Source organism: Arvicola amphibius, chromosome 8 (genome assembly GCF_903992535.2).
Source record: "Arvicola amphibius chromosome 8, mArvAmp1.2, whole genome shotgun sequence".
In the NCBI taxonomy this organism is placed as follows: Eukaryota; Metazoa; Chordata; class Mammalia; order Rodentia; family Cricetidae; genus Arvicola; species Arvicola amphibius.
Genome location: NC_052054.1, coordinates 69,725,667 through 69,752,723, shown reverse-complemented (window position 1 = coordinate 69,752,723; position 27,057 = coordinate 69,725,667). Strand labels below are relative to the sequence as shown.

Sequence of the window (27,057 nt, the reverse complement as noted above, 5' to 3'; positions counted from 1 at the left end):
TGAGGAAATAAAAACAAACAATCCCAGACCTTGACAGTGTACACAGGGCCCACACATAACACGTGGTTACAGAAAGCTGAGGAAGAAGGAGCCAGCGGCCAGCAGGACTGCCAGAACTCTAACTGCAGGTGGAGGGATCAGAGAAAAGCAGAGCCCCCTAGTATGCGCAACTCAGGATTACCTAATGGGAAGGCCATCATCCAACCAGCTAGAATGAACACTTTGTGGAGTTATAATTTAGTGTTTATCTATTATTAGTTTGTTTATCATAATATGAAGATATGGGTACCCATGGCATACGTGTGAAGGTCAGGGTAATTCTGTGGAATCAGTTCTCTCATCTTCACATAGGTTTCAGGGACTGAAGTCATGTTAGGAAGCTTGCCAGGCAATCACTTTTATATGCTAAATGCCATCTTGCAGGCTCCATTTCTTGTCATTTTTAATACTACCCAACAAAGGTTAGAGCCATGAGGTTAATACACATTTTCAAAAGGATCATCCCCACACTAATGAAGGACTGAGAATCCCCTTCTAAGTGAGAAAGTGATTATCAATGCAATGGTCCCTCAATATCTATGGGAATGAGTCTGGGAGCCCCCCCCCCATCCCAGATATCAAAATTCACACGTTAAGGTCCTTTATAAGCAATGGTGAAATAAGCTAGGCAGGGGTTGATGCCTGTTTGCTAACTCAGGAGGATGAGGCAAGATCACACACATACAAACTTTATGAACACAGACAAGTCTGACAGAACCTGAATAAGATGTTATCTATCCATGGGAAAGCTAGCCTCTGCTAACCTTACTTCTCTAAAACAAACTCATCTGTCTGGTCAAAACAATCTGCACTCTGTGGTTCAATTAGCCAGAAATGTAGAGACCATTAGTTCTCCTCATAGCCCAGTGACAGACTCAGGTCTGGACCGGGTACAGAGATTTGACTGGCACTGCCCAGACAGAAGACATCAAGAGAGAAGCAGAAAGGGGAGTTAAGAAAAGAATGGAAGATCTCGTCACTCAGCCCAACCCCCTAAAGCACACAGGAGGAATTCTCTCCAGGCTAGGTAAGAACGACTTCTGTGACAGGAATCATCAGCTTCTTAACTAGTACCCTAAGTGAACATTTTCAAGCTTTCATTCTTAAGACCCTTTACAGCCTTTTTTTAAAAAATTTTTATGTTTTCAGCAGATGCTGGAGATATAAGATGGTTTCATAAATAGTAGGCAAGTATTTTACTTCTGAACTCCGGCCCCTCACTGGGGGATTCTAGACAGGGGTTCTACCACTGACCATGCCCCCAACCCCTCACTGAGAGAATCTAGGCAGGGGATCTACCACTGAGCCACAACTTGTTAAAAAGTACCTGAGGACTCTCTTCAAAGGGCTTCTATTTAGGGGTAGGGGAGAGGTGGTCATTACTTCTTGATATTCACAATATCAGAAATTTAAAATAGTTAATTCGTTAAAAAAAAAGCAGTGCATTCAATATGTCAAAATAACACTTACTTTTCCCCCTTTTAGTGTTCTGCAAACAGAGCTTATGGCCTTGAGCAAGCCAGGCAGGTACCCTACTACTGTATTACACCTACACACCTCCAGACAGTGTATATTATAAAACACACATCTACTTAAAAATAACGAGAAGAGGGGCACTGGCTGATTAACAGTATGCAGACCCTTTTGCTCAACAGAACAGAGGCTGGTTTTTCCAATGCTTCTGAAACCACTGGGAGAAAACTCCACTTCTATCATAGAGATGTAAAACTGCATGAGGAGTCCTCAAAATCACTGCAAGAGGTCTGGGAGCCTCTGGCCTATTGAACCCACACTCAGAAAGCCACTGCCTGAGCATGACACAGCAGCTCAGTGATGGAGCAGAATCAGAAATGGGAGCCAGAGACAGCTCTAAACACAATCTAACCTGCCACTCTGTGTGGCCACCTGTCACAGAGCAGAACTCACCTCTCCGTTGAGGAAGATGAGATCAAAGGCATACAGACACACCTGCACCTGTATCTCCGATGCATCCACCTCCTAATAACAAAATAAAGAACAGGCATGAGGGAAGGGGAGGTGACCTTCTGTGCCCTATCCCATCATGCTTTAGGCAGATACCTACCATTCCTCACCCCTCTCCCCAGAGAAGGTCACACTGCCGAGCAGGCAGCAATGCTGCAGGCACAAGTCCTGAGTGAGGATGGCTTCTGGGAAATCCTGACTTCATTCTCCTTCACTGCATGATTTGCTTTCCACCCTCCCCTGCTGCTAGCTAATGATGACAAAAATGCCAAAATTCTAGCCAACTAGATATAAAAGAAAAGCCAGCTGAGGGAATGGATGTGTGACCTCCCCAATAGGCCTTTCACAGAGAATGAGATATAGGAAAAGCACCCTTCTATCTTTCCTAACTGGGATCCTGGGGTGAGACTGTGATGGCTGGAATGATGGTAGTCACTTTGCCAAGGCTAGGAGATCCACATCCAGATTCATTCTGACCCTTAGGGGGCCAGGCAGGACTCAAAGTCAGGACCGGGAGGAAAGAGACAGAGTGTGGCAATGCAACAGGGAGTTGATGGGCTGATGCTACCTTGCGCTTTCGTGTGGTGAGCACTTGGAATGGCTGGATCTGCTTCTTTTCCCGATCCCAGGCCACAGCCTCAGTGTCCAGGATGAAAGAAGTGACTGAGGGGAGTTTAATCTGCAAAGTGAGGATAGAGGTCAAAAGACAGACGCAGGCCAATGAATTCCTTTTCCCTCCATTGTTCTCATGAACCACAACTGACCTCAGCAAGACACAAAGACCTTCCTGAGTCCTCACCAAGGAGCACTAGCTTTCCAGGTGACTTGCCATTTGGCAGCAGCACCCACAGAGAAACTTCCCTCTTCCTCCAACCACATTCAACTTCTCCTGAACCCTTGAGGTTCCCCTCTGAGGTCTCTGAGCCTTCACCTCACCACACCCTGCCTCAGCCGCCCCAACTACTGGTCTCCTATCCTGCACTCTACAATAGCATCTCTGGCCAGCAGCCAAGGTCACTTTCACAAACCCTGATTATTAATTACTGCTAGGCTTACTATTAGAAGTGGTGTCACTTCTTTGGGCTCTGGAGAACTCTTCATCAGCCCCCGTCCTCTCTTCACTTCAGCAAATCAGCTGGCCTGTGTCTCTAAGGGGCAGTTATCTCACAGCACTGGGCCTTTGCACACCCAGCTCCCTATGCAATGCCTGCCTTCCTCCCTACCCTCTTTCCTATGGTCTGCCTTCCCTGGGAAACCTTTTCCCTCACTAAAACATTGGTACAATGCCAGGGGCTGCCTTTCATGTTACATCCCAGAGCTAGCTGTATGGTTTAAGACACTGCTTAACAATTCAAGAATGTCCAATTCAAATCTCCTTTTCCCTCAGCAAAAGGAACTAAACATAGGGCCTTCGGCACTACATGCCAAGTGAGTGTTCTACCACCATGCCTTCAGCCTTCATTGGTGGACTCAAGAAAAGTGTTCTACTGCTAAGTCACACCCTCAGTTTCTCATCGGTAGACTCTAGGCCACTGTTCCAACACTAAGCAATGTCCAGTCAGTTATGGTTCTTTTTCTTCAGTCTATAGTGCGCCCCTCTAATGAAGGCAGAAAGCCCTGGCTGTGCTACCTACCACAGGCTACAGCACACAGCAAATGCCTAATCAACATTTGCTGAGTGAATGGGCACAGAAAACATGCTCCATAAGGGTACTTCCAGGAAATAACAAAACCAAGATGTGCTCAGTGGTTAAGAGCACTTGCTGTTCTTACAGAGGACTTGAGTTCAATTCCCAACATGCAGGAAGAACAGAGAAACCCCTGGCCCGAGGCCTAGCCCTGCTCTGCCTCTGAGCTACTTGTAAAGCCACAGCTGCTCACAGGCCAGTGTCTTTTAGAACCTCTCTTGGCCTCACTACTGGACAGGCTTCAGACTGATCCAGGATTCTAAGGATGTTCATCAGAACCTGTGCTAGACAGTGCCCACAAGTTGAAAGCCAAGGGGGATGAGGGTAGGAGTAGGGGTCCAAGAAAGCATTAACTTCCCCATGGGCTGGGTGAGACATAGCCTAGAACCTCCTTTTCCCTTTGTTTCTATCTGGAAGTGTGGCAGTTGCAGGGAGACAAGAATAGGATGCAAGCTAGACAACCAAGGACAGTGGAATCAGAACAGCCTTGGATCACCTGCCTCCAGACTGCAAAAATAAGCAACATCTGCTCAGGCCATACTGAGCAAGGCTGCTATACACAGCTACACATCTGTCAGTCTCCTAGTAAGCCCCACCCCTACTGTACCAGGTTGGTCCAGAGGGGTCTATACCACAGCTCACCAGGCAGACACTCACCTTGGGGATGCGGCTGATGATGTCAGGGTACTTTCCTGTGTTGTCTTCCTGGTTCCTGCTGAAGATCTTCACCTCTCCACCTTCCAGAACATGGATCTACCATCACAGGGAAGGGAGAGAAAGTCAGGCAAGCCCTTCCTGTGTGGCACTGTCTTCAGACCCCACTTTCACTTGTAAGTTTGGGAAGCTCAGTGAGATACTACACAGATCTGAGCAAATCATCTTAAGTGCCCTGGTACTTGTAACCTGTGTATGGCATCTGCCATCTTCTTCTTCTTTTAACATTTCTATAATGTGTGTATGTATATGCATGCTTGTGTGCACAAGATTTACCATACTATTGAGTGTAGAGGTCAGAGAACAAGCAGAGGAAGTTAGTTCTCTCCCTGCACCATGTGGGTCCTAGGGATCAAATTCAAGTCATCAGGCTTGGTAAAGCATCTTGCCTACTGAGTCATTTCACCAGCCTGGTTGCCTGCCTTCATTGCTTTGTCTTCTCATTTCCTCACCTCCCTCTCTTTGAAAGCTCATCCACCTTGCTGAATGCAACCAGACCTGTCATGAGTTGTGCTACAATTGAACCATTCTGGATTCTACTGTTGGCTTAGTGTTTGAATGCTGTCTGGTCACAAAATTTAAGCAGGGTTTTATATATACATGCCATCTCACATGTATGGTATCTTTAACATATATATGCATATGTTTATTATCATGACTACTATTATAAACTGTTTTCTGGTTGTCTTCTCAGTATTGTTTCTCAAGACTCACTGCTGAGGCTGCACATGTGAAATCCACTGCTGTGACTGCCTCAAAGCCTCAGATACCACTCACCTCATGTGCTATCCCTTCTTCATGTGATAAACGCCAAACTAGTGCCAAATCCCAGCTACAGAAAAGCCACAGCACACTTCTTCAGCACCAATGCATTGGTCCAGGAGGTACATGCCTGTCACTGCACTAAGATCACACAAGGACCTCCCAGAATGGCAACCATAAATCATAAATCACCAAGTGTAGAAGAAGCTTTCACTCTACATTTGTTAAGGAAATGATAAGGACTTGGGCTTCTAATGTCGGGGCTATCCCCCATGATTTCTCACAGTTAGCTTCAGCGGTGCTCGAAGATGGACCTTCCTTGTAGCTACTTTTCTCTCATAACTTGGCAAAGTTACTTATTATGCAAGACTTAAGCTAGTTAGGATAGGATATTTATTCTTACTGTATATAATTTTGTAGTAGGTTTAGAACTCTCTTAAACAAAAGGGGGAAGTGCTGAGGGAGCACCTTCCACTCCTTCAACCAATAGCCGCTGAAATACCAGCCCACTGGGCCTAGTCTATCTTTAAAAAGAGTGGCAAGCCTCGGCTAGCTCTCTTGATTCCAGTTCTTGGTTCCGGCTCTTGCTCCAGCGACTAGACTCCTTTCCTGACTGACAGTGTTCTGTAAGTTTTCCCCTAAAATAAATATCCCCCTTGAATCCAAATTGGTGTGGGATTGTTTCGCGCATTAACCAAGCACCAGGGGAGTCAGCCTCTCCTGATGACCCTTCTATGGGTCAGAACTTCTAGCAACCCCATTTTGCCACAAGCTGGAGATGATAGGTACCGCACTCACAGAACAGACGGAAGATTAAAGCCAAAGAGAGGACTGTACCACTCAGAACCTGTACTGAGCATCTTCCTCACACAGGAAGGGCTGTGCTTAACCCATACCTGTGCCCGCTGCCCATCGTATTTATACTCGCAGGTGAAGTCCACCTCTTCAAAGCGCTTCAGTACCTCGCTGACACCCCGAGTAGGATGGGCCAGCATTGGTTTAAGAGGGATCCCTGGGAGGAGAAGAAAGCAAATTAGGATGGCAGAGGGAAGTGATCAATCAAGGAATCAGAGGGAGAGGCAAAGACTACCAATGTGCCCAGGACCTACTACTCTCTTCTCCTGCCATCATGTAAAGGGGAGGAACACCCACATTTCAGAAGAGACACTTGGGTCCCCATACCAGCCTCCCTTATTATTATTGAGCTGCTGCAGTCCACAGGAATCATGAAGTGAGATTTCAGCGGATAAGGCAGAAGGCTGACCCAGCAGAACGAATGTATTCTCATAGAGGCAAAATCAGTTCGCGTGGTGCTGGGCCTACCACCTTTTGCGTATCAAGTGATTCTCACAGTGAATCTCTTGTGGAGTCATAAACACCCTCCCTTGGTGTAAGATTCAGCAGAGTATAGACAAGTGGGCACGACTCTTTCCCACGTACTGGTATACTGGGTCATCCCCCCTACTCTGTGGGACATCCAGTGGGAAACGTAGACTTGGTTCCCATAGTCTAATTTCCACTTCACTCCCTGAGATCCATCAGAAGCCACCTCCCTGCAACTCTCTTCCATTTGGCAGGACATGCAGTCAGGAAAGGAGTCTTTCATATAGATCACATTTGGGACTTTCAAAGATAAAGAGACGTCCAAGCTCAGGGAATTGCCTTTGTTTTGTATGATATAAAAACTGGAAACTTTACAGAAGAACAGAAGGAAAAGAATAAAGAAACTGATGCAGAAAAATACATAGTGGAGAGTTCATTTTCACCCTCAAATCGAAGTCCCACACCTGCTGTAAGTCTTCTTCTGAACCCCGAAGGGACACTGAGGCTGGCACTCAGAGGTCCCCAATAAAGAGCAGTCACATTCTTTATGAGCAACATGATTAGCTTCCCTCTTTCCCTGATCATATAGGCTTTAGAGCAACAGCTTCAAGATAGCAGAGGGACAAAAAAAGGAACCCAGGTCCTTGAATGACCACTGAAGCAGACACATGCTGCCATGGCCACCTGCCAGGCTCTGAATATGTAGGCGAATTCTCCTTGGCCAAGCCACTGCCTTCTGGGTTACCTTTGTTGCTGCAGCCCATGTTCCATTCAGTTATACGGGAGAGCTCAGAGAAAAAGGAAAGGGTCTCGGCAAAGAAAACAAGTACTCAGAAGCTGTCTGGGTGCCGCTGCTCACACCGGCTCAATGCAGGATAGCAGTCCCAGCTTCAGGGGCCCTGGCATGGTACCTGGGCTCAGCCTGCAGTGCTCTGGGAGACGTTCCAGCCCATGTTCCAATAGCAGAGGGATGATTCGATCCAGGTCAGGCACCTCACTAGGAAAGGATTAGAGAGAAGAGAGCAAGATGACAAAGTCTTTTGTTTTCTTCCATGGTGCTGGGTGAAGAGGTAGAACTCAAGGTCTTAAGCATGTGAAGGAAATGGATCTAGGCAGACATTAGAGGATTCTAGGACGTGGATTCCAGGCAAGCAATGTATCACTGGGCGATGCTCTTAGCCCCTCACTGGTGGATTCTAGGCAAGCACTCAACTGCTAAGACACATTCCCACTCTGATTTTATAAGACAGGATCTTGCTACACACCCCAGGTTGGCCTATAACTTGAGATCCCAAATGTGTACTGAGATTTCAGGTGTGTACGACCACATCCAGCCCATAGAGGTTCTTTCTAGAACTTGAAAACTGTCTTGTCTATATACAAGTCCAAGTACAGAGATACCAGACCTGGGCTCCTGAACACCTCCGCTTCACTGTGACCATGACCCCAACTCCTCGTCACTGTGTCCTACTCTCAGCCACCATACAATATGGTGATTGGCTCCCTCAGCATGTATCCTCCATCACCCTTTGCTCATGTTCTGAGAGCAGTAACTGTGTCCCACTCAGGGCTATTGCTGACTTATTCAGCTAGTCTGGAACAGGGCAGAGTGGGTCAGACAGAGTTTGGCAGATCACAGAGCCTCTAGAGGCTGAGCCACTGGGAGATCTGTAAGAAACTCATGACTGCTGTGCGCCCCAGTACCCAGGGCAGTCGGGCCCAGGTCAGGTGCCTTGGGGATATTTATGGAACCACTCATTGCTCTCTTTCCTCTAGCATGGTCACCAAGTCAAAGGTCCTCAGTCAGCTGCTAACTAAAGTCCCTCCATGTGACTCACTATAGAGCCCAATCCTCTCTGTACCTGTAACATCTATTGAGTGGTCACCAGTCTCTTCTCTGGGTACCTTAGGGCGTCTTGTGCCTGCAGCCCCACATGCTCAGTACCTGCCTCTCGCTGCTCACAACCCAGCATCATCCCTGTCATGATCATGGTCCCTTGCTGTTGTTAAACCCATGTCAGTCACTCACGTGTTGGCCATCACTCTGCCCCATCCCTGCATCTCACCAGAAGGTCTGCTTCAAGATCATGCCTTGTTCTTCCAACCACATCTTTCTGGCCTCTGCTGTCTTGCCCTTCCCAGCATCCACAACAGCAGGGGGAAATTCTAGGAAAAGACCCACCAGCAGCTTAGTGATGAACATGACCCTCAGCTACTCCAGGGTCCATGGTCCCAGAGGGCAGTATGTGGTATATGACATGGAAAGGAATGAGGTAAAGCTGCCCAAGAGCATTCAGAGGAGAATCAGGCAACAGATGGAGAAGGGAAGCCCTGAAAAAACAGTGATGGCATAAGAATAGGTCAGAACTACTCACCTTGGCCAGGGGGTGTAAGGCTCACAGCCTGGGCAAGTGCAGCCAAGACAGACTGCTCAGCCAGCCCAAGGCGCAGCCGTCCACTTAAGGACCTGAGGAAAAAGCATCAGAGGTGAGCAGGCTGGCTACTCTCTAGTTTTGCCCTCTACAGTTTGCCTGCTCCTGTCTACCCAATCTCCCCAATCTCCACCTTTTGTGGAACCTCTTCAATGTCCAGTCATCATAGCCTCAAAGGGACCCAAGATTATCACATAACCCATAAGTGACAAGAAAACTAAAGCCAGTCAGGAATGGCCATGACCACTATTTATCCCTGGGAGAAGGAAGCAGCAACCTCACAAGAGACAGGGTATGGGCTTGAGGAGGGAATGTCACAGACAAGACTCTGCTAGTGGGTGTCACAGTCAAGAACCTGACCCAGCCCAGGCTGTGCTTTAAGCCAGTCACTACACAGGTAGCTAAACCACCCGCACCTCCACCTCTATCAACTGCAGGCTCTACCTGACAGAGTGGCTGGGAGAACTGACGCCATCAAACAGTAGGTACAGAGCAGAGCACCTAAGAAACTGTTTCAAGACACACTTCAAGAGAGGTCAGTGACTTTCCTTCCACTGTCATAACTTTATGGTGAACTCAGGCCAAGGCAGACATAAGTAATAAATCACAGAATTTACCCTTGAGCTCCAGGATCCCTCTCTAGGTAGGATCACCAATGGAGGGGAGTTAACCCATGAAAGGAAATTATTATAGTTTAATAAGAAATATTCCCCATGAACAGGGGGAGGATAGAAGGGGAGAAGGGAAGAAGAAAGGGGAATGGGAAATTTTTATATAGTTCAATTAAAACAATTTAAAAAAAATAAAAGAAAAAGAAAAAAATGTTCCCCACAAGCTCACATTTCAATGCTTGTCCACAGCTAGTGGTACTATTTTGGGAGGCTGTGGGAACTTCAGGAAACAGGGCCTAGCCAATGGAAGCAGGCCACTAGGTCACTGTGCAACAGATTATACATGCCTTGGTTCTAATCTTACTGTTTCCTTGTCTGCTATAATATGAGGAGCCTCTCACACACACACTCCTGTTGCCACATACCCTATCAAGCCTTCCCCATCATGATGAACCCAAACCTTCCAAATCATAAACCAAAATACTCCTTTCCTCCATCAGGCAGTTTGACCACAGTAATGCAAAAGTAACTAATAAGGCTTCCTATGCAAAGTCAGAACTGTTGGTACTTTTCTCATCAGAAGGCAGTTAGGTTGTTAACAGTATCTGGGGCTGCCAGGTGCTCACCACTAGGCGCATATGCCTCCCCAGTCTCATGAGCCCCATGTTTACCTGGCAATGAATCGGGCTTCTGAGTGGCGGCAGGCGACAAAAAGGCCCTTGATGATGTCCACCTTCTTAGCCATGGACTGAAAAAGTGGAGAACAGGCACAGCGCCATCAGAGGAGGAACCAGACAATTTTCAGCTTTGGAAAAGCTGCCACCATCACCACCACCTACTGTAGCCTCTTGCTCTGAGGGCAATGACAATGAACTAGCTCTCTGCCTCTCTCCCTTTATCCAACAAGCATTAACAAGAGTTCTGCCCTCCCCACCCAGAAGGCATGACATTAGGTTCCAGGGTCTCAAGAGGAGAACAGAACGGGACACTGTGAACCACACAAGCAGAAAAGAACACTCAGCTTCCACAGTCAAAGCACACGGTCCCCTCCACATGCTTTGCTTTAGGTCCGAGGACATCTGGGTGTTGGGATGAGCCACTCTGCTCCACTTACAGCACTGCCAGTGAGCCGGGCAATGTCACAGAATTTGGTAAAGACACCGGAGGTGGTGAGTGGAGGTGGGGGCAGCATGAGTCTCTGAGTGCTGCGGCTGTTTTCAGCCACCAGTCCCACATCACCCTTCTCAGCTACCTCAGCCCGGATGGACTCCAGCTGACGACCTTGATGGAGGAGACAGTAGGGAAGGAAAGGGGATAAGAGACATTGTGGCTACCTGTCTCCCTTCAATGGTTGGATGTTTCTCCAGCTATCTGGGCTTGTGGTGTTTCCCCTTTCCTACAGATCACTTCCTTAGTATAGAAGAAGGCTAAGCGACAGCCATTCAGAGGAAGACAAGCAGCTGAGTGAACACACCCAGACTCAGGGACACGAGTGGACAGGACTAAAATCCATGGGATGGGATGAAGTCAGTGAAGAGTGAAAAGGGCTTCCTGATCTATTCTTAGTCTCTAACAGTCTTCAGCTTCCTGTTTATTTTATTTCTGTTTCTGTTGTTCTATCTTTCAAAAATAGCAATAAAAATATGGGTTGTGCCTTAACCTTGTTTATGGTTCAAATCAGAATCACATTATGGTACGCTTGAGGTACGAACAGGAGGCTGGCAAGATGGGACAAGCAGGCAGTCATGGCAATTCAATGGCTGAGTTTGTCCCATTGTCTGTCTTCACCCCTCCTCTCCACCTCATAGTTCTTGTCCCAACAGGCTGGGCCTCCACACCCTGTACTACCCAGATCTTAAAAATCTGGTCCTGTCAAGTACTCTTCCCCACTGGCCTCTTTCTCTACCCTGACCCACCCCCAGCCCCTTCACACCCTCCAAGTGTCGCCTCCTGTTGGGGCCTCCTACCTGTGGCCTGGGCAACGGCCTTGAAGAGGACACCATCACCAACGCCCAGCTCCAGTCCCTGCTGAGGTGGCCCAAGGCGGCTGAGGCTGAGGTAAAGGACAGGGAGCAGGTCTGGGGGTGACAGGGCCACCACAGAGCGTAGCAGGTTGCTCAGTGTCTCCACCATCTTGAGGCTAGAGGAAAGAGTCAGAGTATGTCCACCTATCTCAAGGTCAGTGGGATGTGGGGTCCCAGGAAGTAAGGGGGTGGGCAAAAGCAACAAGAGAAAGGAGAGGGACGAAGAGCTAAGGGAACAGTGACAGCTTGCCAATGGAGGGTGACCATGAAAAGGACAATGAAGATGGCAGTAATCACTAACGGAACAGCAGCCACGTACAGACACTTCCCCAAGAAGGAGCTGGTTTACCCTTTCCACCATTCACCTGATGGATCCTCATGTCCCCTCTGAGATAGGTGGCATCATTATCCCCAGTTTACAAGTGAGAAACAGGCATGGAAAGACTGAGACTTGCCCAAGGTCATGAAGCATCAGGCTGAGGTTCAGGCTGAGGTTGTCCACTCCAGGACACTCAGCCACTGAAAATGATGGCCATGCTGGCTACGAAACACTGGTTATGGTGATACAAACAGAAACTGTGGGCTTCCTATTTGCCTGGCTTACATGCCTAACTGAAGAGGCCGTGTAGGCTGGGGATGTAATCCAGTTGGAAGAGCGCTTGCACAACATACACAAATGCCCACACAAACTGAGCATGGAGACACACCTCTAATCCTACTACTCAGGAGGTGGAGGCAGAAAGAGCAAATCAAGGGCAGCATGAGCTACATGAGACCTGTGACAAAAAAACAACAAATTTTAAAGAAAGGCTGTGTTTTCTTACAACAAACCTGAAGAACAATTCTTTTAGAAAGGCAGGAGGGAACTAGAGAAACACAGAATCACCATTTTCACCCCTGTGCAAAGGCCACATAGATAGATGGTCATTGCAGGAAAAAAAAATCAATTGCTGGATGTTGGAATGTGCAGACACCTTCCTTCCGAAACCCTTATCTACCTTATCTACTCAGCTCCAGAATGGGACATATCTTGAAATAAGAACTTTGTGGGTATGACTAAGGATAGAGAGAGGAAAGCATTTTGGATTAGAGTGAACCCTAAACCCAAGGTCTCTCAAAGAATAGGACACAGAAAGAGAAAGTGGTAATACATACAAGCCTAGAAATGCTAAGGTTGGCTGGAGTCCCAGAAGCTGGGAGAAGCTGTGCCAGGTTCTCTCCCCAAGTCTGAAGAGGAGTCAACCTGCCAACCAACAACCAAATTGTTTCTACCACTTTAGGCTTCCTGAGTTGTGAGAAAATCATTTTGTATTGTTTTAATTCACCAAGTGGCAATCTGTTTCTGCCACCCTGGGACAGCAGCAAAGGTGAAAACAGTGGGTGGATATAAGAAAAGAAACAGGAAATTCCCACAAGGTTGCTAAGAGGAAAGCTGCATAGTGGAAAAGCCAAGGCATTCAGCTTTGGGACCAGGTGACAGGGGACTAGACCAATGACATTATATGTAGTGAGAAAGCATTGTCTGAAACTAGTTCTGAGGATACATGCTACAAATCCAAAGTCAGACCTTCACCCAAGCGGCCAAAACTTTCAGCAAGTATCAAGGTCACAAAGGACAGAGACAAATGGAGGGGATGCCTGTGGACAGGCCAGCTACACACCACAGGTGGGAACCCCAGACAAGAAACCCTAACAGAAATGCGTATCACAATGCAAATGAAGGCAGGAATCCCTAACAGCCTTGTGCTGACATCTTGATTCTGAGCATCTTGGTTCTGACCATGGTCCAAAGCCAGAAAAAGAAAGGAAGCCAGCAGTCCAGAAGAAACCAGTAGTCCAGATATATGATGACACTCAATTACTTTTGAAGGTTTTCTAGAAAATCTTCCCAAAACCTTTTTAAAAAGAAACAAATCGAATAACCTTGTACCCCATGATTTTAGGTTATGGGTCAGGTCAGCCAACTGCAGTTCCTTCTAAGTAGATAATGTATGAGATTCTCCAAAAGCTAATGTCTTCCCTATGTCATGTTGATAAATTCAGTCTCCAAAGAAGGCAGAGATGTATGTTCTCTCCTTTATTCTTGGGGAAACTGAGTCTCAGAGAGGTAGGCCAAGCCACCTGCTGGGGCACAAAGCCAGGAAGTAGAGCAATGTTAACTGTCCCCTTGACCACCTCACCAGCTGCTGCTATAAACTACTTTCTGGTACTCAAGGCCCTTCCCATGTCCTCCATCACCTCACTGTAGGGTTACACTCCATGGGAAGTTCTTAAACATCCCCAAGGAAACATTTCTAAGGACAAAGCATTGAGGGCAGCCTAAAGATGTGTAAAAATGAAGGAATGTTATAAGAAAATTTAAATATTCCAGAAAAGCTTAAGCCAACATGGAGAAGTAAAAATGAGATTGATCAAACAAGCACAGGCAGAATGAGTACACCCCATAATACTTATACCACAGAAGAAAGCCCTAGGAGAAAGTCCAGAAAGGGACAGGACTGGGGAGAGAGGCAAAGGAGCCACCATGGACTACTGATGCTGATGTTGTGCATCACTGGGAGGGAAAGCTCTGCAGGGAAGTGTGGCAATCAAGCTCACCCTCCCGTAACCAAGATTAAACTACACTCACTTGAGATGTGGAAGCAAGACTGAAATCACTTGGTGTAAAACATTTCCTGTAATTCCTAGAATCTGTTTCCTAACCCTGCAGATCTGGCTGACCCTTATTTCTCACACAGGCACATTCAATCTTTGACGCTGCAAAGTCCATACTCAAGAACAGTGCAATCGATTTACAATCAACAAAAGACAGTTCTCACGATCCATTAAGTGTAAGATTTCTGTGTTGAGCTACAGTCATAGCTATCTTTGAGCACAGGCTGGACCCACTCAGACCAAGAGAATATGCCATCAGAAATGATGCTGTTGTGGGACATGCACTCAGAAGACAAAGGTAGGCAATCTCTGCGTTCAAGACCAGCCTGGTCCACATAGTAACTTCCAGGCCAGCCAGGGCTACATAGAGAGACCCTGTCTCAAAAAGAAAAATAAAATGATGCTGAGGGTCTTCTGAGGCTGGGCCTCAAAATGATGTGAGCCATTTTTTGTGAATGGACAGTGACTATGATGGGGAGAAGAGATGAGGAAAGACCGCAGGGAAGAAGGCAGCACACAATGCCATGTTCTGGACAGAGCCACAGAGCACCTGTCCCCAGATCTGAGTAATTAATTACCGAGCAGAAACCTCCTCTATCTTCTCAAATGTCCGGGCCACAGCAAGAAAAGGAACTCTGGGAAAGAAAAGAGATGCGAGAACCATTTGAATAGGCCAACATATCCTGTATCCAACCTGCCTCCCCATACCCTCCTAGGAGATAGCCTTGACAACACCAAAATGCAGAGGCAACTATCCACTATTCACTATCCCTTCCCATGGCGCTGTATCCCCAAAATAGAGATGGGAGAGATGTTACAGTTCTTCCAAAGAGGTCAAAGTTGCAGCCTCCCACAGTCACAGTACAGAAGTAAGACAGCATGGGAAGGCTAACTCCTTACTTCTGGCCATGTTTCCAGCAGGCATCTTCAATGGGATGGTAGTTACTCTTGGAAGGATTGTAATTTGTTGGATCCAGGGTTCTATGAAGGCAAAGGAGAAATAAAATTGGGTAACTCTGAGGAATGTTTCTACAGTGTTTTAGCTGACTCACAAGGCCAAAGGCCACCAATACCATCTCCTCACCAGTAGAAACTAGGCAGGAGCTCTACCACTGAGCCTCTACCACCTCACTGATTAATTCTAGATAGGTGCTCTACTACTGAGCCACACTCCAAGCCCCTCACTGCTGGGGTGAGAGGGGGAATCCTATGCAGTGGTTCTACTAAGCCATATCCAGCTCCTTGCCGGTGGATTCTAGGCAGGTGCTCGACCACTGAGCCTTGCCACCAGGCCCTCACTGGGCAACGATTCTGAACAAATCCTCTACCATTGAGTTACAACCCCAGCCCACATGGTTTTGAGTAAAGCAAGAATGGGGTCTGATCCCATTACTTTATAGGATACTTATCCACCTATCCACCTGACTGTCCGTCCATTCAACAAATTTTCTTTTGTTCATAACCGGTGGTATAAGAATGGCCCAATCATGATGGGCAGTAGTGGCATTTAATCTGAGCTCTCGAGAGGCAGAAACAGGCAGATCTCAGTGAGTTCGAGGCCAGCCTGGTCGACAGAGCGAGTTACAGGACAGGCGCCAAAGCTACAGAGAAACCCTGTCTCGAAAGAAAAAAAAAAAAAGAATGGTCCAATAACAATAAAACAATCACTTAGCAGCCTATTCAGAGACCCACAACTCTAATTCACAGTAGTTATCAGGAAAGAGAAGCGGCTCTAGGTGGTCCACACCCATTAGCCACTCAGAGCTGGCAAAGAGGTCCTCAGGAGATCCCAATGAAGATGCTTGTTGTTTCTGAAACATGTGCTCAACCTGGTAAGCAAGATGGTGGAATCAGAGTACTAAGAACTGAGGACAGAGTGCTGGGTGGGGACCAGTGGGCAAAGGGGCTTAAGATTTTGTTCTGGGGTTAATGCATAACCACTCTAGACGGGTGGATAGGTGAGAGAGGTAAGAAAACCCATGATTACATTTCTGTGTCGCATAGGTGCCCCCAGTCCCTTGACAGACAGACAATCCTCTGGAGGATGGCTGGAGGTCAGGAAAGAGGCCAAGCAATCAATGCATATGTAAACTCTGTCTCTGAGCAGTTTCTTATTCTGTCTGCATCCTAAGACTTTGCAACAGGGGCCAAAGATGTCTAAAACACTGACCAATGTCCAAGCCCTGTGAGTGTAGGAAGCCCACGCTGGGACTGAGTCATGGGATGAAGATGGGAATGTCCTAGATGTTCTCACACCTGGGCACGACTTACCCCTTGGTCTCTTCCTTCCTTGGAGTACCTGACTCTTCTTGTTTCACTTCAGCTTTCACTGCTGGCTTCCGGGGAGCTGCACGGGAAGACAGGGAATAGAGGTCCTGACTCTTGACAGTCCCACCTTCCCAGCTTTGTCCAGCCAGCACTGCCTGAGCAGAGTCTGCAATCTGCTGGCTGCATAGCCCAGAGGAAGAAGGGGAGAAAGGTGCTCACCAAAGAAGCTGCTGAGTGTCTTGGCACTTCTGGCAGAAGGTTTGCTCTGCTCCTCTTCCTGAGGATCCTGTTTGACACCAGCCTTACACACTGGAATGTTCTCTGTCTTTGTCAGGGTTACTGACTCTGAAGTAAGAAAGGTGATACAAACTGTTTCTACCTATAGACTTTAAGAAACCAACCTCCCTGTATCCTAGAAGTGGAAAATCGAACAATTTCGACCTTTCTCCATCTGTTATGTAAATGCAGGGCCTCTCTGGCCTAATGTTCACTCCTCAGTGCTAATGAAAGCACAGCTCACTGAAAACGGAAGACTTAGGAATGGTAGTGAAAAGAAACCTCAACACCCAGCATCTGCCTGAAATCCAGCCATTCGGGACACTGAGGCAGGAGGATATAGGAAGATCCTGTCTCAGACGAACAAAAACATAGAGCTGGGGATGTGACTCAGTGGTAGAGGACTTGTTTAGAATCCCCCAGTGGGGGGCTAGGGGAATGGTTCAATAGTAGAGCTCCTGCCTAAAATCCCCAGAGTAGGGCTGGGAGTGTGGCTCAGTAGCAGAGCACTTGCCAAGAACCCACTAGTTAGAGGGCTGAGGTATGGCTCAGTGTGTTAACAGAGGACTGAGATGTATTAAACACTTACCTAGCATGTGCCAGGCTCTGCGCTCCACCACCAGGACCACAAAAAAATAACTAAAACCTTAGTGTGATTTGTACAGTCTCACTTTTCTTGCACTTGTAGGAAACCAGATCCAAGTATGTCTTAAAACTGTCCTTGTAAATGTCACCTATGACACAGGGGTCTCAAGGACACCAGGGCAGAGAAGCTGCACCACGGCCTCCAAGGCCCTCCTGCTTCTGAATCTTATAACTAAGTTTAGATGTCACTCTTAATAAATACCTACTCAGTATATTGTATTTGATTGGCACTTCTGATGTCTAAAAGGACTTTATTTGAGGGCTCTTTCCTCTTTTCCCTCATACAAACAATAAACCCAACAGTAAAAACAAAATCTACGATAACCCTGGGAGTTCCCACTGAACCAAAGATGGAGAGTCTGTGCCTTGTTTTAAATGGCCCACCCTACAAAGACAAGTACCACCCCAATCAGGATCATGAAGCTGGGGGAATAAGCAACTCACCAGGGGACTTTGCAGGCTCAGGGGGCACTATGGGCTGGCTCCCCTCCTTTTCTTCCTTCTGTTTTGCATCTTCAGCCTCTGTGAGACTTTCTGTTGGGGTCTGTGCTTCTGGTGATACACAAAAAAGTTAAATGGCAGTAAGGCCTAGAGGCACTCCCACCCAATAGATAGTCCAGGACAGGAAGGTCACAAGTTCAAAGCCTGCCTAAATTACAGAGTAAATTTAATTTTTTGTCTGGGCAACTTTGTAAGACCCTGTTTCAAAAACAAAACAATGACATGTAACTCAGCAATCCAGCACTTGCCTAGCCTGTGCATTTTTATTTACAAATGTAATGAAAAGTTATGCCCTGGTAATGATAACATCACAAAGACTAACTTGGGGGGAATTTGCCTTAGGACAACGATAACTCCTTTTACTTTGAGATACTCAGAATGGCTAAAATCTCCAACTTACAGTGAAATTTTTTACGGACCACAAATTGCCAATAGGAAATCAAGTCTCCACCAAATTAATCAAACCTGCCATGGGAAACTGAGTCTATTTTTTTTCTTACCACATAAGAACCTGGCTGTGTCAGAGACTGCAACTGATGGAATCACAGACAGTCCCCATGATCACTGGATCTATCCCCACAGCTGTTTCCCTGCACTGCACCAAGACAAAGGGAACTATCTCAACAGGCTGACAGTCTACAGTCTCCAAAGGAACACAGAGACACCTGCTGGACACTAAATGAAAAACCAGCAGAGGGAATTTTGAGTTTTCAGTTGTCTCAAAGTAAAAAATATATCTCAAAGTACATCCTTGGATAAACTCACCACCAACGAAAAATAATGCCCCTGAAAATGGGATGTTTTGTATGAGAGAAGAATATATTAAAAGAAAAGAAAAATGCACAAAAAAACTTCAGCAAAGCAATGGTTAAAAAAAAAAAAAATTATTATTATTTCCATTAAATAAAAACAAAATTAGTTATATACAATACTGAATTAAGCTGGGCAATGGTGGCACACGTCTTTAATTCCAGCACTCGGAAGGCAAAGGCAGGCGGATCTCTGTGAGTTTGAGGCAAGCCTGGTCTACAAGAGTTAGTTCCAGGACAGGCTCCAAAGCTACAGAGAAGCACTGTCTCGAAAAACCAAAAGAAAAAAATCCTGAATTAAGGCAAAAAAAAAAAAAGTTTCAAACAGTTTTCAGGATGAGCGTCTATGTACTGGAGTATGGAATGTTTATTTATTGAAACAGGGTCTTGTTATGTGGACCAGACGGACCTCTAACAGGCAGTGATCCTCCTGCCTCAGCATCCTGAGTACTATGATTACATCATGTCTAACCCCAAGTGCAAAATGTTGACTTAAAGGCTTAGATAACAGATCTGGAAATCCAAACATCCTGTACTGCACACACCTTTCCTACCCTTGAAGGTCCCCATTCCATATCATGGGTAGGTGCATACACACACACACACACACACACACACACACACACACTCATCTCATCCTGGTCCCTCACCTTCTTCCTTCTTCCTTTTCTTGGCTGCTCTGTCTTTGTCCTCATTCTGCTCTTCCACAGAGTCCTGAATTGTCCGTTTCGGGAGCTGCTTCCGAGCTGGAAAGGCAAAGGGACCTTGTGGTTGACCATTGGTTTATATGCGCTTGCCCTAGAGAGATCAGACACTGCCTGGTCGATGGGGCAACTTAGAAGGTTCCAGATCTTCCATACTTGCCACAGTCACTTCCCCAATAAACATCTCATCCTTCAAGCTCTGAATCTGTGACCTTGAAAGTTATTTAACCTCTGTCCTGCCCCTTCTTACATTTTAAGATAAAAAAGTTCTAGTAAATAAAAACCTGGTGTCTGAGAGCCTTGTGGATTCAGCCACTACTCTAGCTCATGTCTTACCACACGCTAGCCTCAAGCTGCCGCCCTTCTCTTCAAGCCATACTGTATTCGCTAGAAAAACCAGAGTCAGAATTCCCATGTTTCCTACTTCAGGGCCTTTGCACATGTGGCTTCTATCTGGGGTAGAACCTTGGACCTGGGCACCATGGACAACAGGCTTCTGATCTGATCTCCCAGAGCACCCCTGTAAGCCCTACCCATAGAAGCATTCAGGGAACTGAATATGTGATATTAAACTTTAGCACTTAAGGGGGGGAGGCAAACTGGAGAACCTAGTTTTAACCATACATTATTCTGAACACAATTTCAATTCTAAATTATTAGCTGGTATTTTTAATGCTAAGGGTGTGGGTTCCTATTTGAAGGGACTCTAGCCAACACCAGCTTGGCAAACATGGCTCTGGCAGCCTTGCCCTTCTCTCCCATTCCCTCTGCCTTACTTAAAACCATTAGATTGCATTCCTAAAGCTAGCCACCAAGGTCTATTCCCTTATTTGGCCACTTCCTCCTCCTGAGGATGACTATCAATCCAGCAATCAAAATACTGAAGTCTAGCAATCAAAAGCCTTTTGGCTCACCTAACTAACATGCCTAATTAAAATTAAACTCCTCTTTTTAAAAGAGTTTATAAACGGAGTTTCCTCTTTTAACTTTATAAACTGCCATCTTTGTATGTGCCACCTCTGTCTCCTCCTATCCAAAGACAGTTCCCCTCCCAGATAAATATCACTTCCCCCTCTCTCCCTTGTACCCTTCCCCTTCTCCCTCATCCTCTTTATCTATTTCCTGCCCTTTGTCTCTCTGAGGCAAATAAATCTCCTTTGTGCTGAGAAGTTGGTCTTGCAGTGTCCTGAGCCAATACTGATTGGCTATTCATTATAACTTGACCAAGTCAGGAATTCCTAGGAGACATACCTCTGTGCCTATGATGGCATTCCTGGTGGTTTTTAACTGTGAGAGACTCACCCTGAATTTGCAGCTATGGGCTACAATGTGACCAATTGTCATGCCTTCCCAATCACGGACAGCACTCTCAAAGTGTGAACCAAAATAAACTCGATCTTTAAGATGCTTTTGGCAGGGATTTTGTCACGGTAAAGAGAAGGGGAAAAAGAATACACTAAGTCTTCAAAATCTGACATGCTATATGTACACATCAATTCAGATATCAGGTTTTTGTCATGAATATTTAATCTGTTTGGGTTTTTAAAAATTGACAGCATTCCATATCAAAAGCAGATTCCCATACCCAAGTTTCTCATGGGACACTGGAAAGTCTTCCATTTTTGAATTCGGCTCTGGTAGACCACCCTGTATGAAATGCTTGGGTCCAAAAGTATTGCAAAATTTGAGGTTTTCAATTTTAAGTCTACAGACTGTACTGGCTGAACTGGCGAGCATCTCAGATGTGATGGATTGAGCATGCTCATTCACCCCAGCTTCACAATATCCATTAATGAAAACACCACAACTTTATAAGTACCCATCTTAAGTCACCACACTACGAGTCCTCAGAGCAGGCTCACAGTCCCCAGGTCACATGTGGCCTCTCACCTGGCCGTTCTCCATACCAAGTCTTCTCCTCCCAGGCTGATTCTCTAGAATGTTCTCCAGTCTCCTCACTCAGTGTCCCCAACTCTGTTCCCTGTGCCAGAACTCTAGACCTAAGTGACCAAGATGCTCCCGATTTACTCACACTATCTGGAATTCTCTTTCATTTTCCTGTCCCACTTAGCTCTCTTTGCCTTTCATGGATCAGCTTAGTTACCCTCTCTTCCAGAAGTCTCCATACCTGCACCTTTGTGCTCCTACCCAGAGCTGTGGGTAAGTACCACTCCACATGACAATCACAATTTCCTACATGTACTGAGTGCTGACTGTAGGCCGAGCCAGGCCTATTAACTTCACAGGAATCAGCCTTGAATCCTGGCACTTCTGGGCTGTTGGCACTGTACTTCAGATCACACACACCTCTGCCAAGGTCACACAGCTGAGGGACAGTTAACCGTGCTCACCACCAGGAGTACTGTCATCAGGACCACAAGAAAAATGACCACCATGGAAAGGAAGAAGTTAGCCTGTCCTTACCAGTGCGACGCTTCGGAAATCCTGATGGGGAAATATCCATGGAGGGGCTGTTGAACAAAGGACTATTCTCAGGACATGTGTCAGGGCTGGAAGAAGAGTTCTGTTTGGAGTCTGACACAGACTTCTGGAAGGAGACAAAAAGAAAAGTTCTAGAATAAAGAGAACGTATGCATTACCTGGCAGTTGCAGCTACCACACTTGAGAGCAGAATGGACTCGTCTCTCGCGTCTACCGTCATTTATGGTTCCTCAGTCTCACCCTACTCCGGCTACCTTCTCTCACCTAGGTAATCATTTGACCCACCAAAACACTTTTAGATCCACTCCATTATGAACCCCATATTAATTCTGCCTCTTAAAAGTAACAGAATCTTCCTTTTCCAGCTGTACATCTGATGGCCTAACTAAAAACTGATTGCACCAACCTCCCTTGGAGTTAGTAGAATCATGGGCCTGAGTACTACATTTCTCTGCCTCCTCTGCAGCTAGTGTGGTCATGAGACTAAGGACTGTTTTTTCAGTCTTCCTTGTATCTTCCACAAGGTGCAAGGAATGGACTAATTCTTGAACGTTATTATGTGACACCATACACCATGGTATGCACACACATTACCACACATTGATAAAAAAATTTTCTTTTACACATAGAAGAAAGAAGTCACAAAGAAATGTGACCACAGAAAGCACAGACAGAGAGACCATAGGCTGGCTCAGTTGATGAAGAAGAAACTGGCTTCTAGAAGCATGAAGTGGCCTTCCCTACAGGCTCAAAAAAAAAAAATGGCACTGCCAATACCCTAAGATAACCCACTCAGGTACCTGACCTACAGAATTGTGGGATAACCGTAACATAGGAAGCACTATATGTTCTCCATTGGGCACCTGACACTGTCAAGGTGCCAAATGAGCCCCACATCCCAGAGAAGAGGTAGACTGGGACCCTGTACCCCCAAACTTCCTGCTTGAAGTCACAACTACGAAGATTACTTGTCTCCTGGACCATGTCCCCAGAGTCTTCCTGTAGAGCTACTGCACTCAGCTGTATAAGTGAGCAGGAAACTGGAAGGTTAAAGGTCAGCAAGATGGCTTGGTGGGTAAAGGTGTTTGCTGCACAAGCATAGAGACCTGAGTTCAATTCCTAAAACTCGTGAGAAAGTGGAAGAGAATGCCACAAGGCTGACCTCTGACCTCCACTCACACAGCAAGGATATATACACAAACACAAAAAAATTAAATTTAGAAAAGAAACCCAGCAGGCTGTTGGAACCTACCTGAACTTTGGGGGTGCCAGGAGCTTCATCTTCCTCCTCCCCTTCACTGCTTAGGACCTGGGCCACCTTCCTTCCTGGCCTCTTCACTGGAGAATCACTCTCAGGCACCACTCGATTCCTCTCCTTCAATGCCACCCTAGAAAGTGAGAGGGAGATATGGGCCAAATGGCAGGCAGAATGGGGACACTGCCCAAAAACTGCATTCCCTTCTCTTCCATTTCTGTGAGCATCTTCTAGGTACCCCCATGGCATTCACTCTTTTTTCTTTTGAGATGCTCTCATGTAGCCAAGGCTGGCCTCAAACTCAGTATGTAGCAGCTGCTGACTTTGAACTCCTGAATCTCTTGCCTGTACCTCATCAACATTGGAATTATGGTGTGGGCCACCATACTTTGTTATATGCACTTAAGTATTCTTCCCTCAGTCCCTTCCTCCATCCCATGCCTGAGGCATCCTGCATGTCCATGCAGTGGTAACGTGTCATGAAAAGCAGATGAATTTCTTGGCAGGGACCAGGCACCAATTTAACACTAAAATCCATATGGAGACCTTCTACCTTAGTCACAGGTGTTTCATTCAGTATGGTACACACCCAGGCAACAGCGTAACAGCCTAAAGTCTTACATAAAGAAAGGGAGACTATTATGCAAGTCACTGTCCCCTTGATGCCAGCTCTGAGCTTCCGGCTTATGGAGACACAGGCATGACGGCATGATGTGTGCTGGTAGCAGTCACTCAAGTGCTTAGTGTCCTCAGAAAGCTCACAGTTACAACAGAGGCCACCATGAGAGATACGTATCCATTCATCAGATATATTAAGCATCTACCGTGCCAATAACCATGTTTGCTGTAGCACTGCCAACTGGTCACAGTGCCTTCCTCTAGAGAAAAGAGGTCAAAAGCTTTTCATAGATTTTTTTAAATTTATTCATTTATTTTTATGTGCATGAGTGCTTTGCTTACATGTATATCTATGTACCACACGAATGCCTAGTGCCTGCAGAAGCCAGAGGGTGGCACTGGATCCATGGAACTGAGTTACAGCAGGCTTGGAGCCACCACCTGAGTGCTTGAGAACTGAACCTGGGTCCTCTGGAAAAGTAGCAAGTGCTCTTAACTGCTGAGCCATGTCTGCAGCCCCTAGATCTATCATCATCATCATCATTATGTATATAATGTGTGTGGACGGATGCAAATGAGCACCAGTGTTCCAAGGCCAGAGGCACTGGATTCTCCCGGAGCTGGAGTTCCAGATAATTTTTGAGCCACCTGACATAACATGAGTGCTGGGAAACAAACTGTGGTCCTCTGCAAGAGCAGTTTGTGCTCTTAACTGTGGTGTCATCTCTCCAGGCCCAAGGTCAAACCTCTACCATAGTTTTGAGTTAATGTTTTTACAATTACCATGTACAATTCCTACATTAGACAAACAAAACTACCTGCATACATAATTAAGAATAAAAAGCAAATCTAAAATATATAGCATAGAACTGTTATACCCACAAAGAAACAACCTAAATATTCACAAAAAATTAAATGCCCAATAATTTCTATAGTATATCCATAGAAGGGAATACAAGACAGAAAAAGGACTGCACCCATGTTCCTGAATGAAAAAGTCCTCTAAGCCATGTTAGCAGAAGCAAGCTGACGAATAATAATACATTATATACATAGCATGACCTAAGTAAATCACAGAAAATAAACCATCATTTGCATGTGCACAGAGTAATGCATTATGTCACAGTGATCAACCTCAACATCATAGCTTGACTCTACATGCAGAATGCCTCTTCTGTAGTATGCAGTGTGTTACAAATGGTTCATCAGTTTACTCATTGACCCCATGCAGAAAGCATGTTGGATGTTAGGCACCTTTTTACTCATGAGGAAGCTAGGACAAAGAAAGTGAGGTCTCTTGCTCAACATCTCAATTTGGGGATTATGAACTAAATGTATTCATATCCATGCTCTGGCCCAAAGGTGATCATGTTACCTAAGCAAGGCCATACAGCATCTTTCCTGAGACTGTATGAATCAAAATGTTGCCAGCATCTCTACCCCATGGACAGGGTCTGGTCTAAAAAATGCAAAGCATACGGGAGCAGAGCCCCAACAAGAACTCTGAAGTATTAGATTCAACTGTACCTAAAGTTGGACCTGCCTTTTGGCTGTCAGGTATCTAAATTAAAAATATCGTTTTAAGGACTGACACCTCTGCAGTAGGTTTTAACACATGCAGACAAAAGAATCTTGACTGCTAAAGGCACATGCCCTGCCCCAGCCCCTTACATACTTTGGAGGGGACTCCTTCTCTCTGATGCTGTTGGCTGTCTCCTTTTCAGGCTTCTTTGCTTTACCCTCTTTGGTGGGTTGGAAAAATGACCTGGAAAAGAACAAGGGGGTGAGAGACATTAATAGCACCAATGCTTCGCCTACCTGGGCCACACCTGTAGCTCCAGACATCCATCCCCAGCCAGGCAGGGCCACACACCAGGGATGTAGTTTAGTGGTAAAGGGTTTCCCTAGGATGGGCAAAGACCTTAGGATTTATTCGATTCTGAACAGTAAAAAAAAAAAAAAAAAAAAAAAAAAAAGCAGCAGCAGCAGAAGAAAGAAGCAGAAGCAGAAGCAGAAGCAGAAGAAGAAGAAGAAGCAGAAGAAGCAGAAGCAGAAGCAATAGTAGTAAAGGGCAAGAAAACAAGAGAACAGAAAGCATCTGAAAAAGCTGTCATCCCAGGACAGACCATATCCAGGTTTCCCATCCCAAGAGTAAGCGGGGATTTGTGTCTCCCAGGTTTCTACAGTGGAAGTCCAGGACTGAGTCTGCTAGTATCCTTCCCTCCTTTTCTCTAATGCACCCCTCTCTCTCTGGTCTTCCATGGACAAATGACTCAGGCCTCACCAATTAGTGCAGTGCACTGCACACCTGTAGCCCACCATGATTTTCCCAAGCCAAATTTGACTGTGATATTGCTGGGTCAGAAAGGAAAGAGGTACTCTCGTACCTGAGTGGGGTGGAACAATTCTGTATCTGTCAATTATGTTTTAAATAAATGCAGATTGGCCAGTAGCAAGGCAGGAAGTATAGGCAGGACAACCAGACAGGAAGTAGAGGCAGGACAAGGAGAACAAGAGTATTCTGGGAAAAAGGAAGCTCTTTCCCTCAGTCCTGTCCAGACACCGAAGAAGAATGTGATCTGCCCCAAAAAAGGTACCGAGCCATGTGGCTAACACAGATAAGAATAATGGGTTAATATAAGTTATAATAGTTGATAAGAAACCAAGCCGAGCAGTGGCTCAGCGGCTAAGCACGCGCCTGCGAGTCCAGAGGTCCCCAGTTCGATTCCCGGCTGAGAAACGGTGGCTTTCAGCGGTCAGTCCCAAGAGCTCCTGCGCCCTCTTGTGGTGTGCGTGGGGAAAAAAAAGTAAGCCTAGTCTGTTTAGATGTGCATCTTCCTGAACCTGGATGGAGGGGGGGAGGACCTTGGACTTCCGGCAGGGCAGGGAACCCTGACTGCTCCTTGGACTGGAGAGGAAGGGGGAGAGGAGTGGGGGAGGGGAAGGGAAATGGGAGGTGGGGAGGAGGCAGAAATATTTAATAATAATTAAAAAAAAAAAAGAAAAAAGAAGAGTTGATAAGAAGCCTGAGTTAATGGGCCAATCAGTTTATCATTAATATAGTCCTCTGTGTGATTTCTTTGGAGTTTACCAGCTGTGGGAACTGGGCAGGAAAGAAACCCTAACAAGCAAGCCCTCATGTTACACCTGAGATTGCTGATCTTGGGAGAGTCAGCCTGAGGATGACAAAATCAATGTTAACAGAGCTGACCACAGAGAGACAGACCATGACAACATTTTACTTGTTGGATCTAGCTAAGCCTGGAGTTGCACACTGCAACTATGGAAACCAAGTACCTTCCTTTCTC

At 46.2% G+C, this 27,057-nt stretch overlaps 1 protein-coding gene across 1 annotated transcript in view; it reads right to left on the bottom strand.

Moving 5' to 3' along the window:
• Positions 1-27,057, bottom strand: part of Lig1 (DNA ligase 1) — a 35,234-nt gene that overhangs the window by 5,201 nt on the left and 2,976 nt on the right. The window contains exons 3-21 of the mRNA XM_038338929.2: positions 25,425-25,514; positions 23,129-23,264; positions 21,859-21,982; positions 19,381-19,476; positions 17,865-17,972; positions 16,719-16,844; positions 16,503-16,578; positions 15,132-15,212; positions 14,810-14,866; positions 11,520-11,692; positions 10,667-10,833; positions 10,224-10,300; positions 8,885-8,976; positions 8,576-8,675; positions 7,421-7,506; positions 6,083-6,198; positions 4,368-4,463; positions 2,591-2,701; positions 1,966-2,037 (exon numbers count right to left, since the gene is read on the bottom strand). Of these exons, the coding sequence (XP_038194857.1) occupies positions 1,966-2,037; positions 2,591-2,701; positions 4,368-4,463; positions 6,083-6,198; positions 7,421-7,506; positions 8,576-8,675; positions 8,885-8,976; positions 10,224-10,300; positions 10,667-10,833; positions 11,520-11,692; positions 14,810-14,866; positions 15,132-15,212; positions 16,503-16,578; positions 16,719-16,844; positions 17,865-17,972; positions 19,381-19,476; positions 21,859-21,982; positions 23,129-23,264; positions 25,425-25,514 (1,984 nt within the window). The remainder of the gene's footprint in view (positions 1-1,965; positions 2,038-2,590; positions 2,702-4,367; positions 4,464-6,082; positions 6,199-7,420; positions 7,507-8,575; positions 8,676-8,884; positions 8,977-10,223; positions 10,301-10,666; positions 10,834-11,519; positions 11,693-14,809; positions 14,867-15,131; positions 15,213-16,502; positions 16,579-16,718; positions 16,845-17,864; positions 17,973-19,380; positions 19,477-21,858; positions 21,983-23,128; positions 23,265-25,424; positions 25,515-27,057) is intronic.